This window comes from Zosterops lateralis, assembly GCF_965231275.1.
Source record: "Zosterops lateralis genome assembly, chromosome: 37".
Lineage (NCBI taxonomy): Eukaryota > Metazoa > Chordata > Aves > Passeriformes > Zosteropidae > Zosterops > Zosterops lateralis.
Window position 1 is genome coordinate 143,385 of NC_139797.1, and position 18,343 is coordinate 161,727.

Genomic DNA, 18,343 nt, shown 5'->3' on the forward strand with positions numbered 1-18,343 from the left:
CCCGCCCCTCCCCCACGCGTGGGAAGAGTCTCCGGGCCCTCCCCCACCCACGGCCGGGGGGAGGGGCAGCCCAAAAATGGGGGGGAGGGGGAATTTGGGGTACCCGGAATTTGAGGATTTTTTGGGGAATTTTGAGGGATTTTTGGGGGGGATTTGGGGGGGGGGATTTTTTGTGGATTTTGGGGATTTTTTTGGGGGGATTTTTTGGGGATTTTTTTGAGGATTTTTTTTAGGATTTTTGTGGGGATTTTTGGAGGGATTTTTTGGGGATTTTTTTTGAGGATTTTTTGGGATTTTTTGGGATTTTTGGAGGGATTTTTTGGGGATTTTTTTTGAGGATTTTTGGGGGGGATTTTTTGGGATTTTTTGGGGGGGGGATTTTTGGGGAATTTTGGGATTTTTTTGGAATTTTTTGAGGATTTTGGGGGGGACTTTTTTGGATTTTTTGGGGGGGATTTTGGGGATTTTTAAAATTATTTTTTGGGGCCGCTCCGTTCACGTGCCGTCCCCGCACGTGCCGAGGCCCCGCCCACCCCGCGCTCCCATTGGTCAGAGCCCGCAGGGAGGGGGGGCGTGGCCTGTATTCAAATAAGCGGGGTCAGGAACCAATGGGTTTTTATTAACGGCTCGGGGGGCGTGGCCCGCGCAGGGAGGGGGGGCGTGGCGCGCGCCGCGCTCGCTGATTGGCCACAGGGGGCGGCGCGCGGGGATTGGCCGCGCGCGGGGGCGGAGTGCGACGGCGCGTTTTCATTGGGCAGGCGGAGGAGGGCGGGGCGGGAACGCGCGCTGCCATTGGCGGAGAGAGGGAGGGGCGGGGCTTGGAGCGATGGCGGCGGCGGCGCTGCGGACCCGGGGCGGCGGAGCGGTGAGAGGGGGGGGGACCAGTGACACCAGTAACACCAGTGATCTCTCCCAGTGACCCCAGTAACCCTGACAGGGACACCAGTGACCCCAGTGACCCCGATAGGGCTCCCAGTAACCCCAGTGACCCCCCCAGTAACCCCAGTGACCCCTGACAGGGACCCCAGTGACCCCAGTAACCCTGATAGGGATCCCAGTAACCCCAGTGACCCCCCCAGTAACCCCAGTGACCCCCCCAGTAACCCCAGTGACCCTGACAGGGACCCCAGTGACCCCTCCCAGTGACACCAGTAACACCAGTGACCCCTCCCAGTAATCCCAGTGACCCCAGTGCCCCTGCCAGGGACACCGGTGACCCCAGTAACCCCTCCCAGTGACCCCTGACAGGGATCCCAGTGACCCCAGTAACACCAGTGACCCCTGACAGGGCTCCCAGTGACCCCAGTGACCCCCCCAGTAACCCCAGTGACCCCCCCAGTAACCCCAGTGACCCCTGACAGGGACCCCAGTGACCCCTCCCAGTGACACCAGTAACACCAGTGACCCCTCCCAGTAATCCCAGTGACCCCAGTGCCCCTGCCAGGGATCCCAGTAACACCAGTAACACCAGTGACCCCTGCCAGGGACACCAGTAACACCAGTGACCCCTCCCAGTAATACCAGTAATGCCAGTGACCCCTCCCAGGGTTCCCAGTGACACCAGTAACACCAGTAATCCCAGTGACCCATCCTAGTGCCCCTGCCAGGACTCCCAGTAACCCCAGTAACCCCTGACAGGGTTCCCAGTAACACCAGTCATCCCGGTGACCCGTCCCAGTAACACCAGTGACACCAGTGACCCGTCCCAGTGCCACCAGTAATCCCAGTAACTCCTCCCAGTGACTCCAGTGACTCCTCCCAGTGCTCCCAGTCCCCTCCCAGTAACACCAGTAACCCCAGTGACTCCTCCCAGTAACTCCTGACTCCCAGTGCCACCAGTCATCCCGGTGACCCCTCCCAGTAACACCAGTAACACCAGTGACCCGTCCCAGTGCCCCTGCCAGGACTCCCAGTAACCCCAGTAACCCCTGACAGGGTTCCCAGTAACACCAGTAACACCAGTGACCCCTGACAGTGACCCCAGTGACTCCTCCCAGTTACTCCCAGTCCCCGCCAGTCCCTCCCAGTCTGTCCCAGTCACTCCCAGTCCCCACGGGCCCCTCCCAGTGACCCTTGGACTTCCCCAGTTCCGCTCAGGCCCCACTGGGGCTCGTCCCAGTCACTCCCAGTGCCCGTCCAGTCTCTCCCAGTAGCTCCCAGTTCCCTCCCAATCCCTCCCAGTGCCCCCCAGTTGCTCCCAGTGCCTGTCCAGTCTGTCCCAGTAGCTCCCAGTCACTCCCAGTCTCTCCCAGTGTCCCCCAATTTCCTCCCAGTTCTCTCCCAGTCTCTCCCAGTCTGTCTCAGTCACTCCCAGAACCCCCCCAGTAGCTCCCAGTGCTCCCCAATCCCCTCCCAGACCCCCCCAGTCACTCCCAGTCTCTCCTAGTAGCTCCCAGTCCCCTCCCAGTTTCTCCCAGTGCCCCCCAATCCCCCCAGTCCCCCCCAGTGCCCTCCCAGTTTCTCCCAGTCCCTCCCAGTGCCCCCAATTCTCTCCCAGTCCCCCCCAATCCCTTCCCAGTCCCTCCCAGTGCCCCCTCAATGCCCCCCAGTCACTCCCAGTAGCTCCCAGTGCCCTCCCAGTGCCCCCCAGTTCTCTCCCAGTCTCTCCCAGTGCCCCCCAGTAGCTCCCAGTGCTCTCCAGTCCCTCCCAATCCCCTCCCAGTGCCCCCAGTTCTCTTCCAGTCTCTCCCAGTCCCTCCCAGTCCCCCCCAGTAGCTCCCAGTGCTCCCCAGTCCCCTCCCAGTCCCTTCCATTTGCTCCCAGTGCCCTCCCAGTACCCCCCCAGTCTGTCCCAGTTGCTCCCAGTCGCCCCCAGTCCCCCTCCAGTGCCCTCCCAGTCCCTCCCAGTGCCCTCCAATGCCCTCCCAGTCCCCCCTAATCCCCTCCCAGTGCCCCCCAGTAGCTCCCAGTGCCCCCTAATCCCCTCCCAGTGCCCCCCAGTAGCTCCCAGTGCCCCCCAGTAGCCCCCAGTTCTCTCCCAGTCTCTCCCAGTCCGGCTCTTCTGGTCAATGGCGGCTCGGGGGGGTCAAAGTCCGCCCTGGGGGCGGGGCCGGGGCGGGGCCTGGAGCAAACCCCGCCCCCAGAGCCACGCCCAGCCCGACTGGGGGGGACTGGGAAAAAAAAATGGGGCCAAACTGGTCCAGACTGGTCCAAACTGGGATATTTCCCCCCCCCAGGTTTTGGCGACGTTGCTGCGGCTCCGACGGGGCTACAACAGCACCTTCAGGGTGAGGGACCAAAACAGCCCAAAATCAGCCCAAAATCAGCCCAAAATTCCCCCAAAATTCCCCCAAAATTTCACCAAAATTCTGCCAAAATTCCCCAAAAAATTCCCGCAAAATTCCAAAAAAAATCCACCAAAATTCCAAAAAAATCCCAAAAAATTCTCCAAAATTTCCCCAATAATTCCCAAAATTTCCCTAATAATTCCCCAATATTTTTCCAAAAATTCTCCAAAAATTCCCCAATAATTCTCAAAAAATTTTCCAAAATTTTCCCCAATAATTCCTAAAAATTGCAAAAAAATTCCCCAAAAATTCCCCCAAAAATTCCCCAAAAATTCTCCAAAAATTCCCAAAAAATTCTCCAAAAATTCCCCAATAATTCTCCAAAAATTCCCCAATAATTCTCAAAAAATTTTCCAAAATTCTCCCCAATAATTCCTAAAAATTACAAAAAAAAAATCCCCAAAAATTCCCCCCAAAAATTCCCCAAAAATTCTCAAAAAATTCCCCAAAATTCCCCCCAAATTCCCCAATAATTCCCAAAAAATTCTCAAAAAATTCCCCAATAGTTCTCAAAAAATTCCAAAAAAATTCCCAAAAATTCTCCAAAAATTCCTCAAAAATTCTCAAAAAATTCCCCCAAAAATTCCCCAAAAATCCCCAATAATTCTCCAAAATTCTTCCAATATTCCCCAAAAATTCCCCAAAAATCCCCCAAAAATCCCCCAAAAATCCCCAAAATCCCCCCAAATCCCCCCAATGTCTCTCTTTCCCCCCAGGCCTCGGAGCTGGAGCTGGAGCACGTCGGGACCCCCGGGACGCCCCCGGCCCCCCGGGATCTGGTGTTTGGGAAGGTTTTCACCGACCACATGCTGAGGGTGGAGTGGAGCCGGGCCGGGGGCTGGGGGCGCCCCCAGATCTGCCCCTTCCAGGAGCTGCGGCTGCACCCGGCCAGCTGCGCCCTGCACTACGCCGTGGAGGTCGGGGGGGCTGAAAATAACCCCAAAAATAGCCCAAAATAACCCCAAAAATAGCCCAAAATCATCCCAGGATTGTCCTGAAAATATCCCGAAAATATCACGAAAATATCCCGAAAATAACCCAAAATATATCCCAAAAGCACCCCAAAATCATCCCAGAATTGTCCCAAAATCCTTGTGAAAATATCCCCAAAAATCATCCCAAAAATATCCCAAAATTGTCCTGAAAATATCCAGAAAATATCACAAAAATAACCCAAAAAAATCCCCAAAAAATATCCCAAAATCACCCCAAAATCATCCCAGGATTGTCCCAAAATCATCGTGAAAATATCCCCAAAGTAACACGAAAAATACTCCAAAATCATCTCAAAGACACCGTGGAAATTACTCCAAAGATCACCCAAAAATACCCCAAAATCACCCTGAAATTACCCCAGAAATCACCAAAAAATACCCCCAAAATTACCCCAAAAATACCCCCAAATCATCCTGAAATTACCCCAGAAATCGCCCCAAAAAATAGCCCCAAGCACCCCAAAAAATATCCCCAAACCACTCCAAAATCATCCCAAAACCAACCCAGAAATTACCCCCAAAAATACCCCAAAAATTACCCAAAAAATCCCCCCCAAAATATCTCAAAAATTGCCCGAAAAATACACCAAAATCACCCAAAATCGCCCTGAAAATATCCCAAAAATAACCCAAAAATACCACAGAAATTATCCCAAAAATCACCCAAAAATACCCGGAAATTTACCCAAAAAAATCCCAAAAATCACCCCGAAATCGTCCTGAAAATATCCCGAAAATATCCCCAAAATTACCGCAAAAATCACCCAAAAATATCCGAAAAAAATAACCCAAAACCACCTCAAAAACCAGCCTGAAATCATCCCAAAAATCACCCCAAAAATATCCCAAAAATCACTCAAAAATCACCCTGAAAATATCCCAAAAATAACCCCAAAAATGACTCCAAACCACCCTAAAAAATGGCCTGAAATCATCCCAAAAATCACCCCAAAAATACATCAAAAATTACCCCAAAAATCGCCTCAAAATCACCCTGAAATTACCCCAGAAATCACCCGAAAAATCACCCAAAATACCCCAAAAATCACCCCAAAATATCCTGAAAAAATCCCAAAAATCATCCAAAAAAATCCCAAAAATCACCAAAAAAAAATCCCAAAAATCACCCCCAAATCGTCCTGAAAATATCCCAAAAATCGCCCAAAAAATATCCCAAAAATACCCAAAAATATCCCAAAAATCAATCACCCCAAAATATCCTGAAAATATCCCAAAAATCACCCAAAAATATCACAGAAATTACCCCAAAAATCATCCAAAAAATATCCCAAAAATCACCCCAAAAAAATCCCAAAAATACCCAAAAAATCACCCAAAAATCACCCTGAAAATACCCCAGAAATCACCCGAAAAATCACCCAAAATACCCCAAAAATCACCCCAAAATATCCTGAAAAAACCCCGAAAATATCCCAAAAAAAATCCCAAAAATCACCCAAAAATATTCCAAAAACCAGCCTGAAATCGTCCCAAAAATCACCCCAAAAATACATCAAAAATCACTAAAAAAATACCCCAAAAATCACCCCGAAATTACCCCAAAATCTTCCCCAAATCCCCCCAACCCTTTTCCCCCCTGCAGCTCTTCGAGGGTCTCAAGGCTTTTCGTGGGGACGACGACAAAATTCGCCTTTTCCGGCCCGAGCTGAACATGGAGAGGATGCTGCGCTCGGCCCGCAGGGTCTGTCTGCCCGTGAGTGAATTAGCCCTAAATCGTCCTAAAATATCCCCAAAAGATCCCAAAATATCCCAGAAATATCTCAAAAATCACCCCCAAAAATCCCCAAAATATTCCCTAAATAACCCCGGAATATCCCCAAAATTATCCCAAATTTATCCCCAAAATATCCCCAAAATATCCCCAAAATATTCTCTAAATAACCCCAGAATATCCCCCAAAATGTCCCCCAAATATCCCCAAATTTATCCCAATTTTATCCCAAAAATATCCCCCAAAAATCCCAAAATTATCCCAGAAATATCCCCAAAATAATCCCAAATTTATCCCAAAAATATCCCCAAAAATATCCCCAGAAAAATCCCCAAAGTGACCCCCAAAATCATCCCAAAATAACCCCCAAAATAACCCCTAAATAACCCAAAAATAACCCAAAACCAACCCAAAAATAACCTCAAAAATATCCCCAAAGTGACCCCCAAAACCACCCCGAAATATCTCCAAAATCAGCCCAAAAATAACCCCAAAAATAGCCCCAAAATTATCCCCAAATTTACCCCAAATACCCCAAAATTTTCCCTGAATTTTCACAAAATTTCCCCCAAATTTTCCTCAAATTTCCCCCCAATTTCCCCCCAAATTTTCCCCAATTTTCTCCCAATTTTTCCCTAAAATTTCCCCCAATTTTTCCCCCAAATCCCCCCCAAATTTCCCCCAAAATTCCCCCAGATTTCCCCCAATTTCCCCCAATTTCCCCCAATTTTTCCCTAAAATTTCCCCAAAATTTCCCCCAAATACCCCCCCAAAAAACCCAAAAAAAATCCCTGAAAAATGCCCTGAATTCCCCCCAAAATGTCCCAAAAATCCCCCAAATTTCCCCCAAAACCCCCCAAATTTTCCCCAAAATCCCCACAAAATTCCCCCAAACCCCCTAAATTACCCCAAATTTCCCCAAATGACCCAAAAACCCCAAATTTCCCCCCAAATGTCAGGAATTTGAGGCGGGGGAGCTCCTGGAGTGTATCCGGGCCCTGGTGCGGCTGGAGGGGCGGTGGGTGCCCCGGGACCCCCAGAGCAGCCTCTACATCCGCCCCACCCTCATCGGCACCGAGGTCGGGGGGCTTCGGGGGGATTTGGGGGGTTTTGGGGGGAATTTGGGGATTTTTTGGGACATTTGGGGAGAATTAGGGGGATTTTTGGGACATTTGGGGGGGGTTAAATGGGATTTTTGGGGGATTTTTTGGGATTTGGGGGGGAATTTGGGGGGGTTTTAGGGGATTTGGGGAATTTTTTGGGGGGATTTTTAGGGTTTTTTGGGGTTTGGGGGAGATTTGGGGAGGGTTAAAGGGGATTTTTGGGGGATTTTTTGGGATTTGGGGGGAATTTGGGGGGATTTGGGGGGGTTTTAGGGGATTTGGGGAATTTTTGGGGGGGATTTTTAGGGGATTTGGGGAATTTTTTGGGGGGATTTTTAGGGTCTTTTGGGGTTTGGGGGAGATTTGGGGAGGGTTAAAGGGGATTTGGGGAATTTTGGGGGGATTTGGGGGATTCTTGGGGGATTTGGGGAAATTTTGGGACATTTGGGGGGGGTTAAATGGGATTTTGGGGGGATTTTGGGGGGATTTTTGAGGATTTGGGGTTTTTTGGGGGTTTGGGGGGTTTTTTGGGGGTTTGGGAGGGTTTTGGGGGGATTTTGGGGATTTTTGGGAGGTTTGGGGGGATTTTGGGAACATTTGGGGAGGGTTAAATGGGATTTTGGGGATTTTTTGGGGGGGATTTTGGGGGTTTGGGGGCATTTTTGGGGGATTTGGGGGGGGCTTGGAGGGATTTGGGGAATTTTGGGGGGATTTGGGGGGATTTTGGGGGATTTTTGGGGACGTTGGGGGGAAATTGGGGAGATTTGGGGGGATTTGGGGAATTTTGGAGGATTTTTGGGGGGATTTGGGGGGTTTTAGGGACATTTGGGGGATTTTTGGGGACATTTCGGGGGCATTTTGGGTAATTTTGGGGAAATTTTTGGTTAATTTTGGGTAATTTTTGGGTCAATTTTTGGGTATTTTGGGGCAAATTTTGGTTAAATTTGGGCGGATTTTTATGGGAATTTCGAGTGACCACTGACCCCTGACCCCTTGACCTTTGACCTGGGCATGGCCCACCCTTGGCCGGACGCTGCAGTGTCCAGTGGGGATAATTTGGGTCAATTTTGGGTCAATTTTGGGTCAATTTTGGGGCAGATTTTGGTGTATTTTGGTTAAATTTGGGCAGATTTTTATGGGGATTTCGAGTGACCCCTGACCCCTGACCCCTGACCTTTGCCCCCAGCCCGCCCTGGGCGTGGCGCCCCCCGGGCGGGCGCTGCTCTTCGTCCTGCTGTGTCCGGTGGGGCCGTATTTCCCCGGAGGACTCTTCGCCCCCGTCCGGCTGCTGGCCGAGCCCGGCCACGAGAGGGCCTGGCCTGGGGGCGCCGGACACTGCAAACTGGGCGCGTGAGTGACCGCTGAGTGACCACTGACCATTGACTGCTCAGTGACCATTGACCACACAGTGACCATATAGTGACCACTGACCATTGACCAATGAGTGACCATTGACTGACCACTGACTGACCATTGACTGCTGGCCGAGCCCGGCCACGAGAGGGCCTGGCCTGGGGGCGCCGGACACTGCAAACTGGGCGCGTGAGTGACCGCTGACCACTGACTACTGACCACACAGTGACCATATAGTGACCACTGACTGCTGAGAGTGACCACTGACTGACCACTGACTGCTGGGAGTGACCACTGACTGACCACTGACTGCTGGCCGAGCCCGGCCACGAGAGGGCCTGGCCTGGAGGGGCCGGACACTGCAAACTGGGCGCGTGAGTGACCACTGACCACTGACCACTGACCACACAGTGACCACTGACTGGGCCTGGCCTGGGGGCGCCGGACACTGCAAACTGGGCGCGTGAGTGACCACTGACCACTGACCACCGACCCCTGAGTGACCATTGACCAATGGGACTGACCACTGACTGCTGAGAGTGACCATTGACTGACCACTGACTGCTGGCCGAGCCCGGCCATGAGAGGGCCTGGCCTGGGGGCGCCGGACACTGCAAACTGGGCGCGTGAGTGACCCCTGAGTGACCACTGACCACTGACCATTGACCACTGACTGACCATTGACTGACCATTGACTGACCACTGACTGCTGGGAGTGACCATTGACTGACCACTGACTGCTGGCCGAGCCCGGCCACGAGAGGGCCTGGCCTGGAGGGGCTGGACACTGCAAACTGGGCGCGTGAGTGACCACTGACTGACCACTGACCCCTGAGTGACCATTGACCAATGGGACTGACCACTGACTGCTGAGAGTGACCACTGACTGACCACTGACTGCTGGCCGAGCCCGGCCACGAGAGGGCCTGGCCTGGAGGGGCCGGACACTGCAAACTGGGCGCGTGAGTGACCCCTGAGTGACCACTGACCACCGACCCCTGAGTGACCACTGACTGCTGAGAGTGACCACTGACTGACCACTGACTGCTGGCCGAGCCCGGCCACGAGAGGGCCTGGCCTGGGGGCGCCGGACACTGCAAACTGGGCGCGTGAGTGACCGCTGAGTGACCACTGACTGACCACTGACCACTGACCACACAGTGACCATTGACCACTGACTGACCACACAGTGACCACTGACTGGGCCTGGCCTGGGGGGGCCAGACACTGTTTTGTTTTAGTTTGGTTTGGTTTTTTTGGGGTTTTTTGGGGTTTTTTTAATTATTATTTTATATATATGTATATTATTATTTTATATTATATATATATATAAAAAATAATTTTAAATAAATATATTTATTTTATATACATATTTATTATTTTATATATATTTATTTTATATATATATATATGTATACATATAATTTTTTAAAAAAAAATTAATGTTTTTTGGGGGGTTATTTTGGTGCGATATTTAATTTTTTTGGGTCAATTTCTATATTTTTTATGCAGTAATTACGGTCCCTGCCTGGAGCTCCAAGAGGCCGCCCTGTCCCGGGGCTGTCAGCACTGGGGGGTTCATTTTGGGATAATTTGGGATTATTTTAGGATTATTTTATATTAATTTCTATATTTTTTGTGCAGTAACTATGGCCCGTGCCTGGAGCTGCAGGAGGCACTAATGGGGCCGGATTTGGGGAGTTTTGGGGGTTGGAGATTGGATTTTTGGGGTGGTTTTTTGGTTTGGATTTTTGGGGTTTTTTTCTGGGTAATTTTTTTGATTTTTTTTTTTTCCTTTCTTTTTGGTGTTTTTTGGGTCTTTTTATTTTTTTTAATATATATATAAAAATTATTTATATATATATATAATATATATGTAAACTTAAAAAAATATGTATTTTTATATATATTATATATATATATATATATATATGTTTTTGGGGTTTTTAATATATATATAATTATTATATATATATATTATATATAATTTTAAATATATATATTTATTTTATACATATATTATTTTTATATATATATGTTTTTGGGGGGTTTTATATAGATATAATTATTTATATATATATAATTTAAAATATATATATATTTATTTTATATATATATTTTTTATATATATATATATATACACATACATACATACATACATATAAATTTAATTTTTAAAAAAATTATTTGGTGCGATATTTAATTTTTTGGGGTCAATTTCTATATTTTTTATTCAGTAATTACGGTCCCTGCCTGGAGCTCCAAGAGGCCGCCCTGTCCCGGGGCTGCCAGCACTGGGGGGTTCATTTTGGGATTATTTTGGGTTAATTTTGGGTTAATTTTGGATTAATTTTGGGATTATTTTATATTAATTTTATTCAGTAATTACGGTCCCTGCCTGGAGCTGCAGGAGGCCGCCCTGTCCCGGGGCTGCCAGCACTGGGGGGTTCATTTTGGGATAATTTGGGATTATTTTAGGATTATTTTATATTAATTTCTATATTTTTAATGCAGTAATTACGGCCCGTGCCTGGAGCTGCAGGAGGCCGCCCTGTCCCGGGGCTGTCAGCAGGTCCTGTGGCTCCACGGCCCCGAGCGGCTCCTGACCGAGATGGGCACCATGAACCTCTTCGTGCTCTGGGACCGCCCCGGGACAGGTAGCGCACCTGGGGGGGGTGTGGGGGGTCCTGGGGGGGGGATTGGGGGGTCCTGGGGAGGTCCTGGGGGGTCTCAGTGGGGATTTGGGGGGACTGGAAGGGATTTGGGGGGAGTTTGGGGGTCTTGGGGCGGGGTTGGGGGGTCCTGGGGGGGGTCTGAGGGGGATTTGGGGGGGATTTGGGGGGTCCTGGGGGGTCTCAGTGGGGATTTGGGGGGTCCTGAGGGGGATTTGAGGGGAGTTTGAGGGGAGTTTGGGGGGACTAGAAGGGATTTGGGGGGAGTTTGAGGGTCTTAGGGGGGATTTGGGAGGGGTTTGGGTGGTCCTGGGGGGGTCTCAGTGGGGATTTGGGGGGATTTGGGGGGGATTTAGGGGGTCCTGAGGGGGATTTAGGGGAGTTTGGGGGGTCCTGGGGGGATTTGGGGGGTCCTGGGGGGTCTCAGTGGGGATTTGGGGGCTTTGGGGGGGATTTGGGGGGAGTTCGGGGGTCTTGGGGGGGGGGGTTGGGGGGTCCTGGGGGGAATTTAGGGGAGTTTAGGGGGTCCTAGAGGGTCCTGAGGGGGTTTGGGGGGTCCTGGGGGGCCCTAGGAGGGGTTTGGGGGGTCCTGGGGGGCCCTAGGAGGGAGTTTGGGGGTCCCGGTGGGTCCTGAGGGGGATTTGAGGGGGTTTGGGGGAATTTGGGGGTCCTGAGAGGGTCCTGGAAGGGATTTGGGGGGTCCTGAGGGGGATTGGGGGGTCCTGGGAGGAATTTAGGGGAGTTTAGGGGGTCTTGGAGGGTCCTGAGGGGGATTTGGGGGGGATTTGGGGGTCCTGGGGGGTCTCAGTGGGGATTTGGGGGGTCCTGGGGGGGATTTGGGGGGAGTTTGAGGGGAGTTTGAGGGGAACTGGAAGGGATTTGGGGGGAGTTTGGGGGTCTTAGGGGGGATTTAGGGGGTTTGGGATAGGTTTGGGGGGGGGTTGAGGGGTCCTGGGGGGTCCCAGTGGGGATTTGGGGGGTGCTGGGGAGGTTTGGGGGGGATTTGAGAGGGGTTTGGGGAGGTCTGGAGGGGATTTGGGGGGGATTTGGGGGGAATTTGAGGGGGCCTGAGGGGGATTTGGGGGGTCCTGGGGGGTGTCAGTGGGGATTTGGGGGGGATTTAGGGGAGTTTAGGGGGTCCTGGGGGGTCCTGGGGAGATTTGGGGGGGATTTGGGAGGGGTTTGGGGAGGTCTGGGGGGGATGTGGGGGGGGATTGGGGGGTCCTGAGGGGGGTTTGGGGGTTCTGAGGGGGATTTGGGGGAGTTTGGGGGGACTGGAAGGGATTTGGGGGGGTTTTTTGGGGTCTTAGGGGGTTTGGGGGGTTTTTTGGGTTTGTGTTTTTTTAGGGGTTTCTTGGGGGGTTTTTTGGGTTTGTGTTTTTTTAGGCGTTTCTTGGGGGGTTTTTTGGGTTGTGTTTTTTTAGGGGTTTCTTGGGGGGTTTTTTGGGTTTGTGTTTTTTTAAGGGTTTCTTGGGGGTTTTTTTGAGTTTGTGTTTTTTTTGTCCTGGGGGGTCTCAGTGGAGATTTGGGGGGGATTTGGGGGGTCTCAGTGGGGATTTGGGGGATGCTGGGGGGGATTTGGGGGGCATTTAGGGGTCCTGAGGGGGATTTGGGGGGTCCCGGTTTTGGGGTGACCCCCCTGTGCCCCCAGGCCCGGAGCTGGTGACGCCCCCCCTGGGCTGTTTGGGGGGTCCCGGGGATGGATTTGGGGGGTCCCGGTGGATTTGGGGTGGTTTTGGGGGTCCTGGGGGGGATTTTGGTGGTCCCGGTTTTGGGGTGACCCCCCTGTCCCCCCAGGCCCGGAGCTGGTGACGCCCCCCCTGGACGGGCTGATCCTGCCCGGGGTCACCCGGAGGAGCCTCTTGGAGCTGGCCCGGAAATGGGTGAGGGGCTTTGGGGGGTCTGGGGGGATTTGGGGGGATTTGGGGGGTCTGGGGGGATTTGGGGGGATTTGGGGGGTCTGGGGGCAAATTTGGGGGGTCTGGGGGGATTTTGGGGCATTTTTGGGGCATTTTTGGGACATTTTTTGTCTCGTTTTTGTCCCATTTTGGGGCATTTTCTCCCTCTCCCCCTCCCCAAATTCCGTGGGGGGGTTCAGGGTGGGGCCGAGCCCCCCCTGGGACCCCCCCAGGACCCCCCAGGACCCCCTAGACCCCCCAGACCCCCCCCCGGCCCCCCTGTGACCCCTCTGAGCCCCCCAGGACCCCCCTGGGACCCCCCTGAGCCCCCCAGGACCCCCTGGGAACCCACTGAGACCCCCCTGAGACCCCCTGGGACCCCCCAGGACCCCCTTGAGCTCCCAGGACCCCCCTGGGACCCTCCAAGACCCCCCTGAGCCCCCCCTGGACCCTCCTGAGCCCCCCTGGGACCCCCCTGACCCCCCTGGACCCCCCAGACCCCCCCAGACCCCCCCAGGACTCTCCTGAGCCTCCCAGGACCCCCTGAGCCCCCCCTGGGACCCCCAGGACCCCCCCAGACCCCCCAGGACCCCCCCAGGAGCCCCCAGACCCCCCTGAGCCCTCTGGGACCCCCAGGACCCTCTTGAGCCCCCCTGGACCCTCCCAGGACCCCCCAGGACCCCCCAGGACCCCCAAAATTCTCCATAACCCCCCAAATTCCCCCCAAAACCCCACAACCCCCGGGACCCCCGGATACCCAGGACCCCCCAGGACCCCCCTGAGCCCCCCTGGACCCCCCTGAGCCCCCTGGGACCCTCCCAGACCCCCTTGAGCCCCCCCTGGGACCCCCCAGGACCCCCCTGACCCTCAGGACCCCCCAGACCCCCCTGAGCCCCTCCAGGAGCCCCCAGGACCCCCAAAATTCCCCATAACCGCCAAAATTCCCCCATAACTCCCCGAAGCCCCCCCCAGGACCCCCCAAAAATCCCTCCCAGACCCCAAAACCCTCAAAATTCCCAAAAAAACCCCCTAAATTCCCCCAAAATTCCCCCCAAAACCCCCCAACCCCCGGGACCCCCGGGACCCCCCGGATACCCAGGCCTCCCCAGACCCCTCAGAGCCCCCCCCAGACCCCCCTGACCCCCCCCGGCCCCCCCTGACCCCCCTGGGACCCCCAGGGTGAGTTCCCGGTGCGGGAGGAGCCGCTGGCGCTGGGGCCGGTGCTGGAGGCGCTGCGGGAGGGGCGAGTCCGGGAGATGTTCGGGGCCGGCACCGCCTGCCTGGTCTGTCCCGTGGGGGAGATCCTCTACCAGGGGCAGGTATGGGGGTCCCGGGGGGTCCTGGGGGGTCCTGGGGGGTCCTGGGGGGTCCCGGGGGGTCCTGGGGGGTCCTGGGTATCAGGGGGGGCCCGGGAGTTCTGGGGGTTGGGGGGTTATGGGGGATTTTTAGGGGAATTTTGGGGGAATTTTGAGGGTTTTGGGTCTGGGGAGGGTCTTGGGGGGTCTTGGGGGGGATTTGGGGGGTCCTGGGGGGTCCTGGGGGGTCCTGGGGGTGCTCAGAGGAGGATTTGGGGGGTCCTCTGGGTCCTGGGGGGGATTTGGGGGCTCCTGGGAGGTCCTGGGGGGTCCCGGGGGGTCCTGGGGGGTCCTGGGAGATCCTGGGGGGTCCTGGGGGGTCCTGGGGGGTCCCGGGGGGTCCTGGGGGGTCCTGGGTATCAGGGGGGTCCCGGGGGTCCCGGGGTTTGGGGAGTTATGGGAGAAATTTTGGGGGTTATGGGGAATTTTGGGGCTCCTGGGGGGGATTTGGGGGGGATTTAGGGGGATTTGGGGGGTCCTGGGGGGGATTTCCGGGGTCCTGGGGGGTCCTGGGGTGATTTTGGGGGGTCTTGAGGGTCGGGGGTCCCGGGGGTTGTGGGGTTTGGGGGGAATTTAAGCGGTTATGGGGAATTTTGGGGGTCCTGGGAAGGGTTCTGGGGGAGGTTTAGGGGTCTGGGGGGATCTGGGGGGTCCTAGAGGCGATTTAGGGTCTGGGGGAGTCCTCAGGGTTTGGGGGTTTATGGGGTTTGGGGAGTTTATGGGGAATTTTGGGGGAATTTTGGGGGTTTGGGGGCAATTTTGGGGGGTTTGGGGTCGGTTTTGGGGTCTGGGAGGGATTTGGGGAGGGGGTTTTGGGGTCTGGGGGGATCTGGGGGGTCTGAGGGGTTTGGGGGTCCGGGGGGTCCTGGGGATTTGGGGTTTGGGGGGAATTTCGGGGGGGTTTGGGGGATTTTTGGGGCCCAGAGGGATTTTTTAGGGGTTTTTTTGGGGATTTTGGGGCCCCCTGACCCCAAAATTTCCCCCCAAAGCTGCTCAAGGTCCCCACGATGGAAAACGGCCCCAAAGTGGCCTCGAGGCTCCTGCGGGAGCTCAGCGACATCCAGGTGGGCCCGGGGGGATTTGGGGGGAATTTGGGGGGAAATTTGGGCAAAAAATGGGGGGAAAATGGGGGAAAAAATTGGGGAATTTTGGGAAAAAATTGGGGGAAATTTGGGGAAAAAATGGGGGAAAATTGAGGAAAAAATTGGGGAATTTTGGGAAAAATTTGGGGGAAATTTGGGAAAAAATTGGGGGAAATTTGGGAAAAAAATTGGGGAAATTTTGGTGGAAAATTTGAAGGATTTTGGGAGAAATTCGGGAAAATTTGGGGGGAAATTTGGGGGAAAACTGGGGGGAATTTTGGGGCAAATTGGGGAAAATTTGGGCAAAAATTGGGGGAAATTTGGGAGAAAATTGGGGAAAATTTGGGGGAATTTTTGGGGAAAATTTGAAGGATTTTGGGAGAAATTGGAGGGAAATTTGGGGGGAAATTTTGGCAAAATTTGGGGGGAAAAATTGGGGGAAAATTGGGGGAAAATGGGGGAAATTTTGGGGAAAATTTGGGAAAATTTGGGAGGAAATTTTTCGGGGAATTTTTGGGAAAAAATGGGGAAATTTGGAGGAAAATTGGAGAGAAATTTGGGGGGGGGGGAATGGGAAAAAATTGTGGAAAAAATTGTGGAAAAATTGGGAAAAATTTTGGGGGAAAAATTGGGAAAAATTTGTGGAAAATTTGGGGGAAAAATTTGGGGTAAATTGTGGGAATTTTGGGGAGGTGGGGGGTGACCCCTCTGGTGACCCCTCCCCAATTTCTGTCCCCCCCCAGTACGGACGAGTCCCCAGCCCGTGGGCCCAGCCCGTGTGACCCCCCGGAGCCCCCCTGGACCCCCAAAAACACCCCAAAAATGGGGCCCGGGACCCCCAAAAACACCCCAAAAATGGGGCACAAGACCCCCCAAAAAATACCCAAAAATTGGGATGGGGGGGCCCCAAAAATACCCCAAAAATGGGACCTGGGACCCCAAAAAAAATCACCCAAAAATGGGGCCTGGGACCCTCAAAAACACCCCAAAAATGGGGCCTGGGACCCCCAAAAATGGGACCTGGGACCCCCAAAAAATCACCCAAAAATTGGGGTGGGGGGCCCCCAAAAATCACCCCAAAAATGGGACCCGGGACCCCCCAAAAAATACCCAAAAAAACCACTAAAAAAATACCAAAAAAAAAGGGGGAGGGTCCCCAAAATCCCCCCTCCCCTCCCCCAACACTCCAAACCCTTTTTTTTTTTTTTTTTGGGGGGGGGGTCCCCAAAATTTCCCCTCCCCCACCCGGTGCAATATTCTGGCCCCTCCCCCACCCCCCAAATTTTGGGGAATTTTTTTTTTTTGGGGGGGGGGGGGTGTCCCGCCCCTCCCCCACCCCACAGTGCCTTGGGGCCCCTCCCCCCTCCCCCCTCCCCCCAAAAATGGGGCCCCCTCCCCCCACCAAAGGTCAGCGCGAGGAGGGGGGGGAGGGGTCGGTAATTAAATAAATGGTGATTAATGATGGATTGATTAATTGATTGGTTGATTGATTAAATTATTAAATAAATTAATAAATAAATAATAATAAATTGATTAAATAATTGGAGGGAGGGGGGATGGGGAGGGGGAGGGGAGGTCCCAAAAATAACCCAAAATGTCCCAAAATATTCCAAAAATATTCCAAAAATATTCCCAAAATATTCCCAAAAATATCCCAAAAATATCCCCAAAATAACCCAAATATCCCAAAAATTAAAAATGTCCCCAAAATGTCCCCAAAAATGTCCCCAAATATCCCAAAAATGTCCCCAAATAATCCAAAATGTCCCAAAAATGTCCCAAAATATCCCAAATATTCCAAAATGTCCCCAAAAATCCCAAATATCCCCCAAATGTCCCAAATTTGGGAATTTTGGCGGGACTTGGGAGGATTTTTGGGGGGTGGGTGAAGAAGCCACGCCCATAAACGAGACCACGCCCATGGGGGAGGGGGGCGTGGTTTCCCACTAAACCCCGCCCCCTCCGTGGCCCCGCCCCCCGTTCTGCCTCCGGCGGGGGGACCCCCGAGAGCGACCCCGATTTGGGGGGGATTTGGGGGGGATTTGGGGGGGATTTGGGGGGTCCTGGGGGGATTTGGGGGGTCCTGGGGGGTCCTGGGAGGGTTTTTGGGGGGTCAGAGGGAATTTGGGGGGGGGGTCTTGTCACTAAAATCGGAACCTGCCGCCCCAAAATCCACCCGGGACCCCCAAAATTCTCCCCAAAATCCTCCCCAGGACCCCCCAAAATACTCCCCAGACACCTCCAGGACCCCCAAAATCCCACCTGAGCCCCCCAAAGTGCCCCCAAAATCCCCCCAGGACCCCCAAAATCCCCCAAAATTCCCCCAAATCCCCCCAGGACCCCCCAAATCTCCCCAAAATCCCCCCAGGACCCCCAAAATCCCCCAAAATTCCCCCAAATCCCCCCAGGACCCCCCAAATCTCCCCAAAATCCCCCCAGGACCCCCAAAATTCCCCCAAATCCCCCCAGGACCCCCCAAATCCCCCCAAAATTCCCCCAAATCCCCCCAGGACCCCCCAAATCCCCCCAAAATTTCACCAAGGTCACACTCCGTTGTCACAATCTCATCTTTATGTGGGAGGGGACACACACAGAGACCCCTCCCCAATTTTTGGGGACCCCTCCTGACCTCAGGGGGGATTTTGGGGGGCGGGGAATTGGGGAGGGGTCTCGGAGAATTTGGGGGGGTCCCAGGGGTCGATTTTGGGGGATTTTTGGGGGGTCCCAAAGTGGATTTTTGGGATTTTTGGGGTTGGGGGGGTCCCGAGGGGATTTTGGGGGGATTTTTGGGGGTCTCAGGGTGGATATTTGGGGGTTTTTTGGGGTTGATTTTTGGGGGGTTTGGGGGGATTTTTGGGGGGTTTGG

General features: G+C 53.5%; 1 protein-coding gene across 1 annotated transcript; it reads left to right on the plus strand.

Moving 5' to 3' along the window:
- Positions 1 to 814: 814 nt before the first annotated feature.
- On the plus strand, positions 815 to 16,367 carry LOC310921796 (branched-chain-amino-acid aminotransferase, cytosolic-like). Its single transcript, XM_083882029.1, has 11 exons — positions 815 to 865; positions 3,177 to 3,227; positions 4,004 to 4,204; positions 5,886 to 5,996; positions 6,974 to 7,093; positions 8,304 to 8,467; positions 10,985 to 11,127; positions 12,940 to 13,025; positions 14,219 to 14,359; positions 15,385 to 15,459; positions 16,221 to 16,367. Exons 1-11 carry the CDS (start codon positions 827 to 829, stop codon positions 16,257 to 16,259), a joined length of 1,170 nt encoding a protein of 389 aa, XP_083738155.1. The 5' UTR covers positions 815 to 826; the 3' UTR covers positions 16,260 to 16,367.
- Positions 16,368 to 18,343: the final 1,976 nt, after the last annotated feature.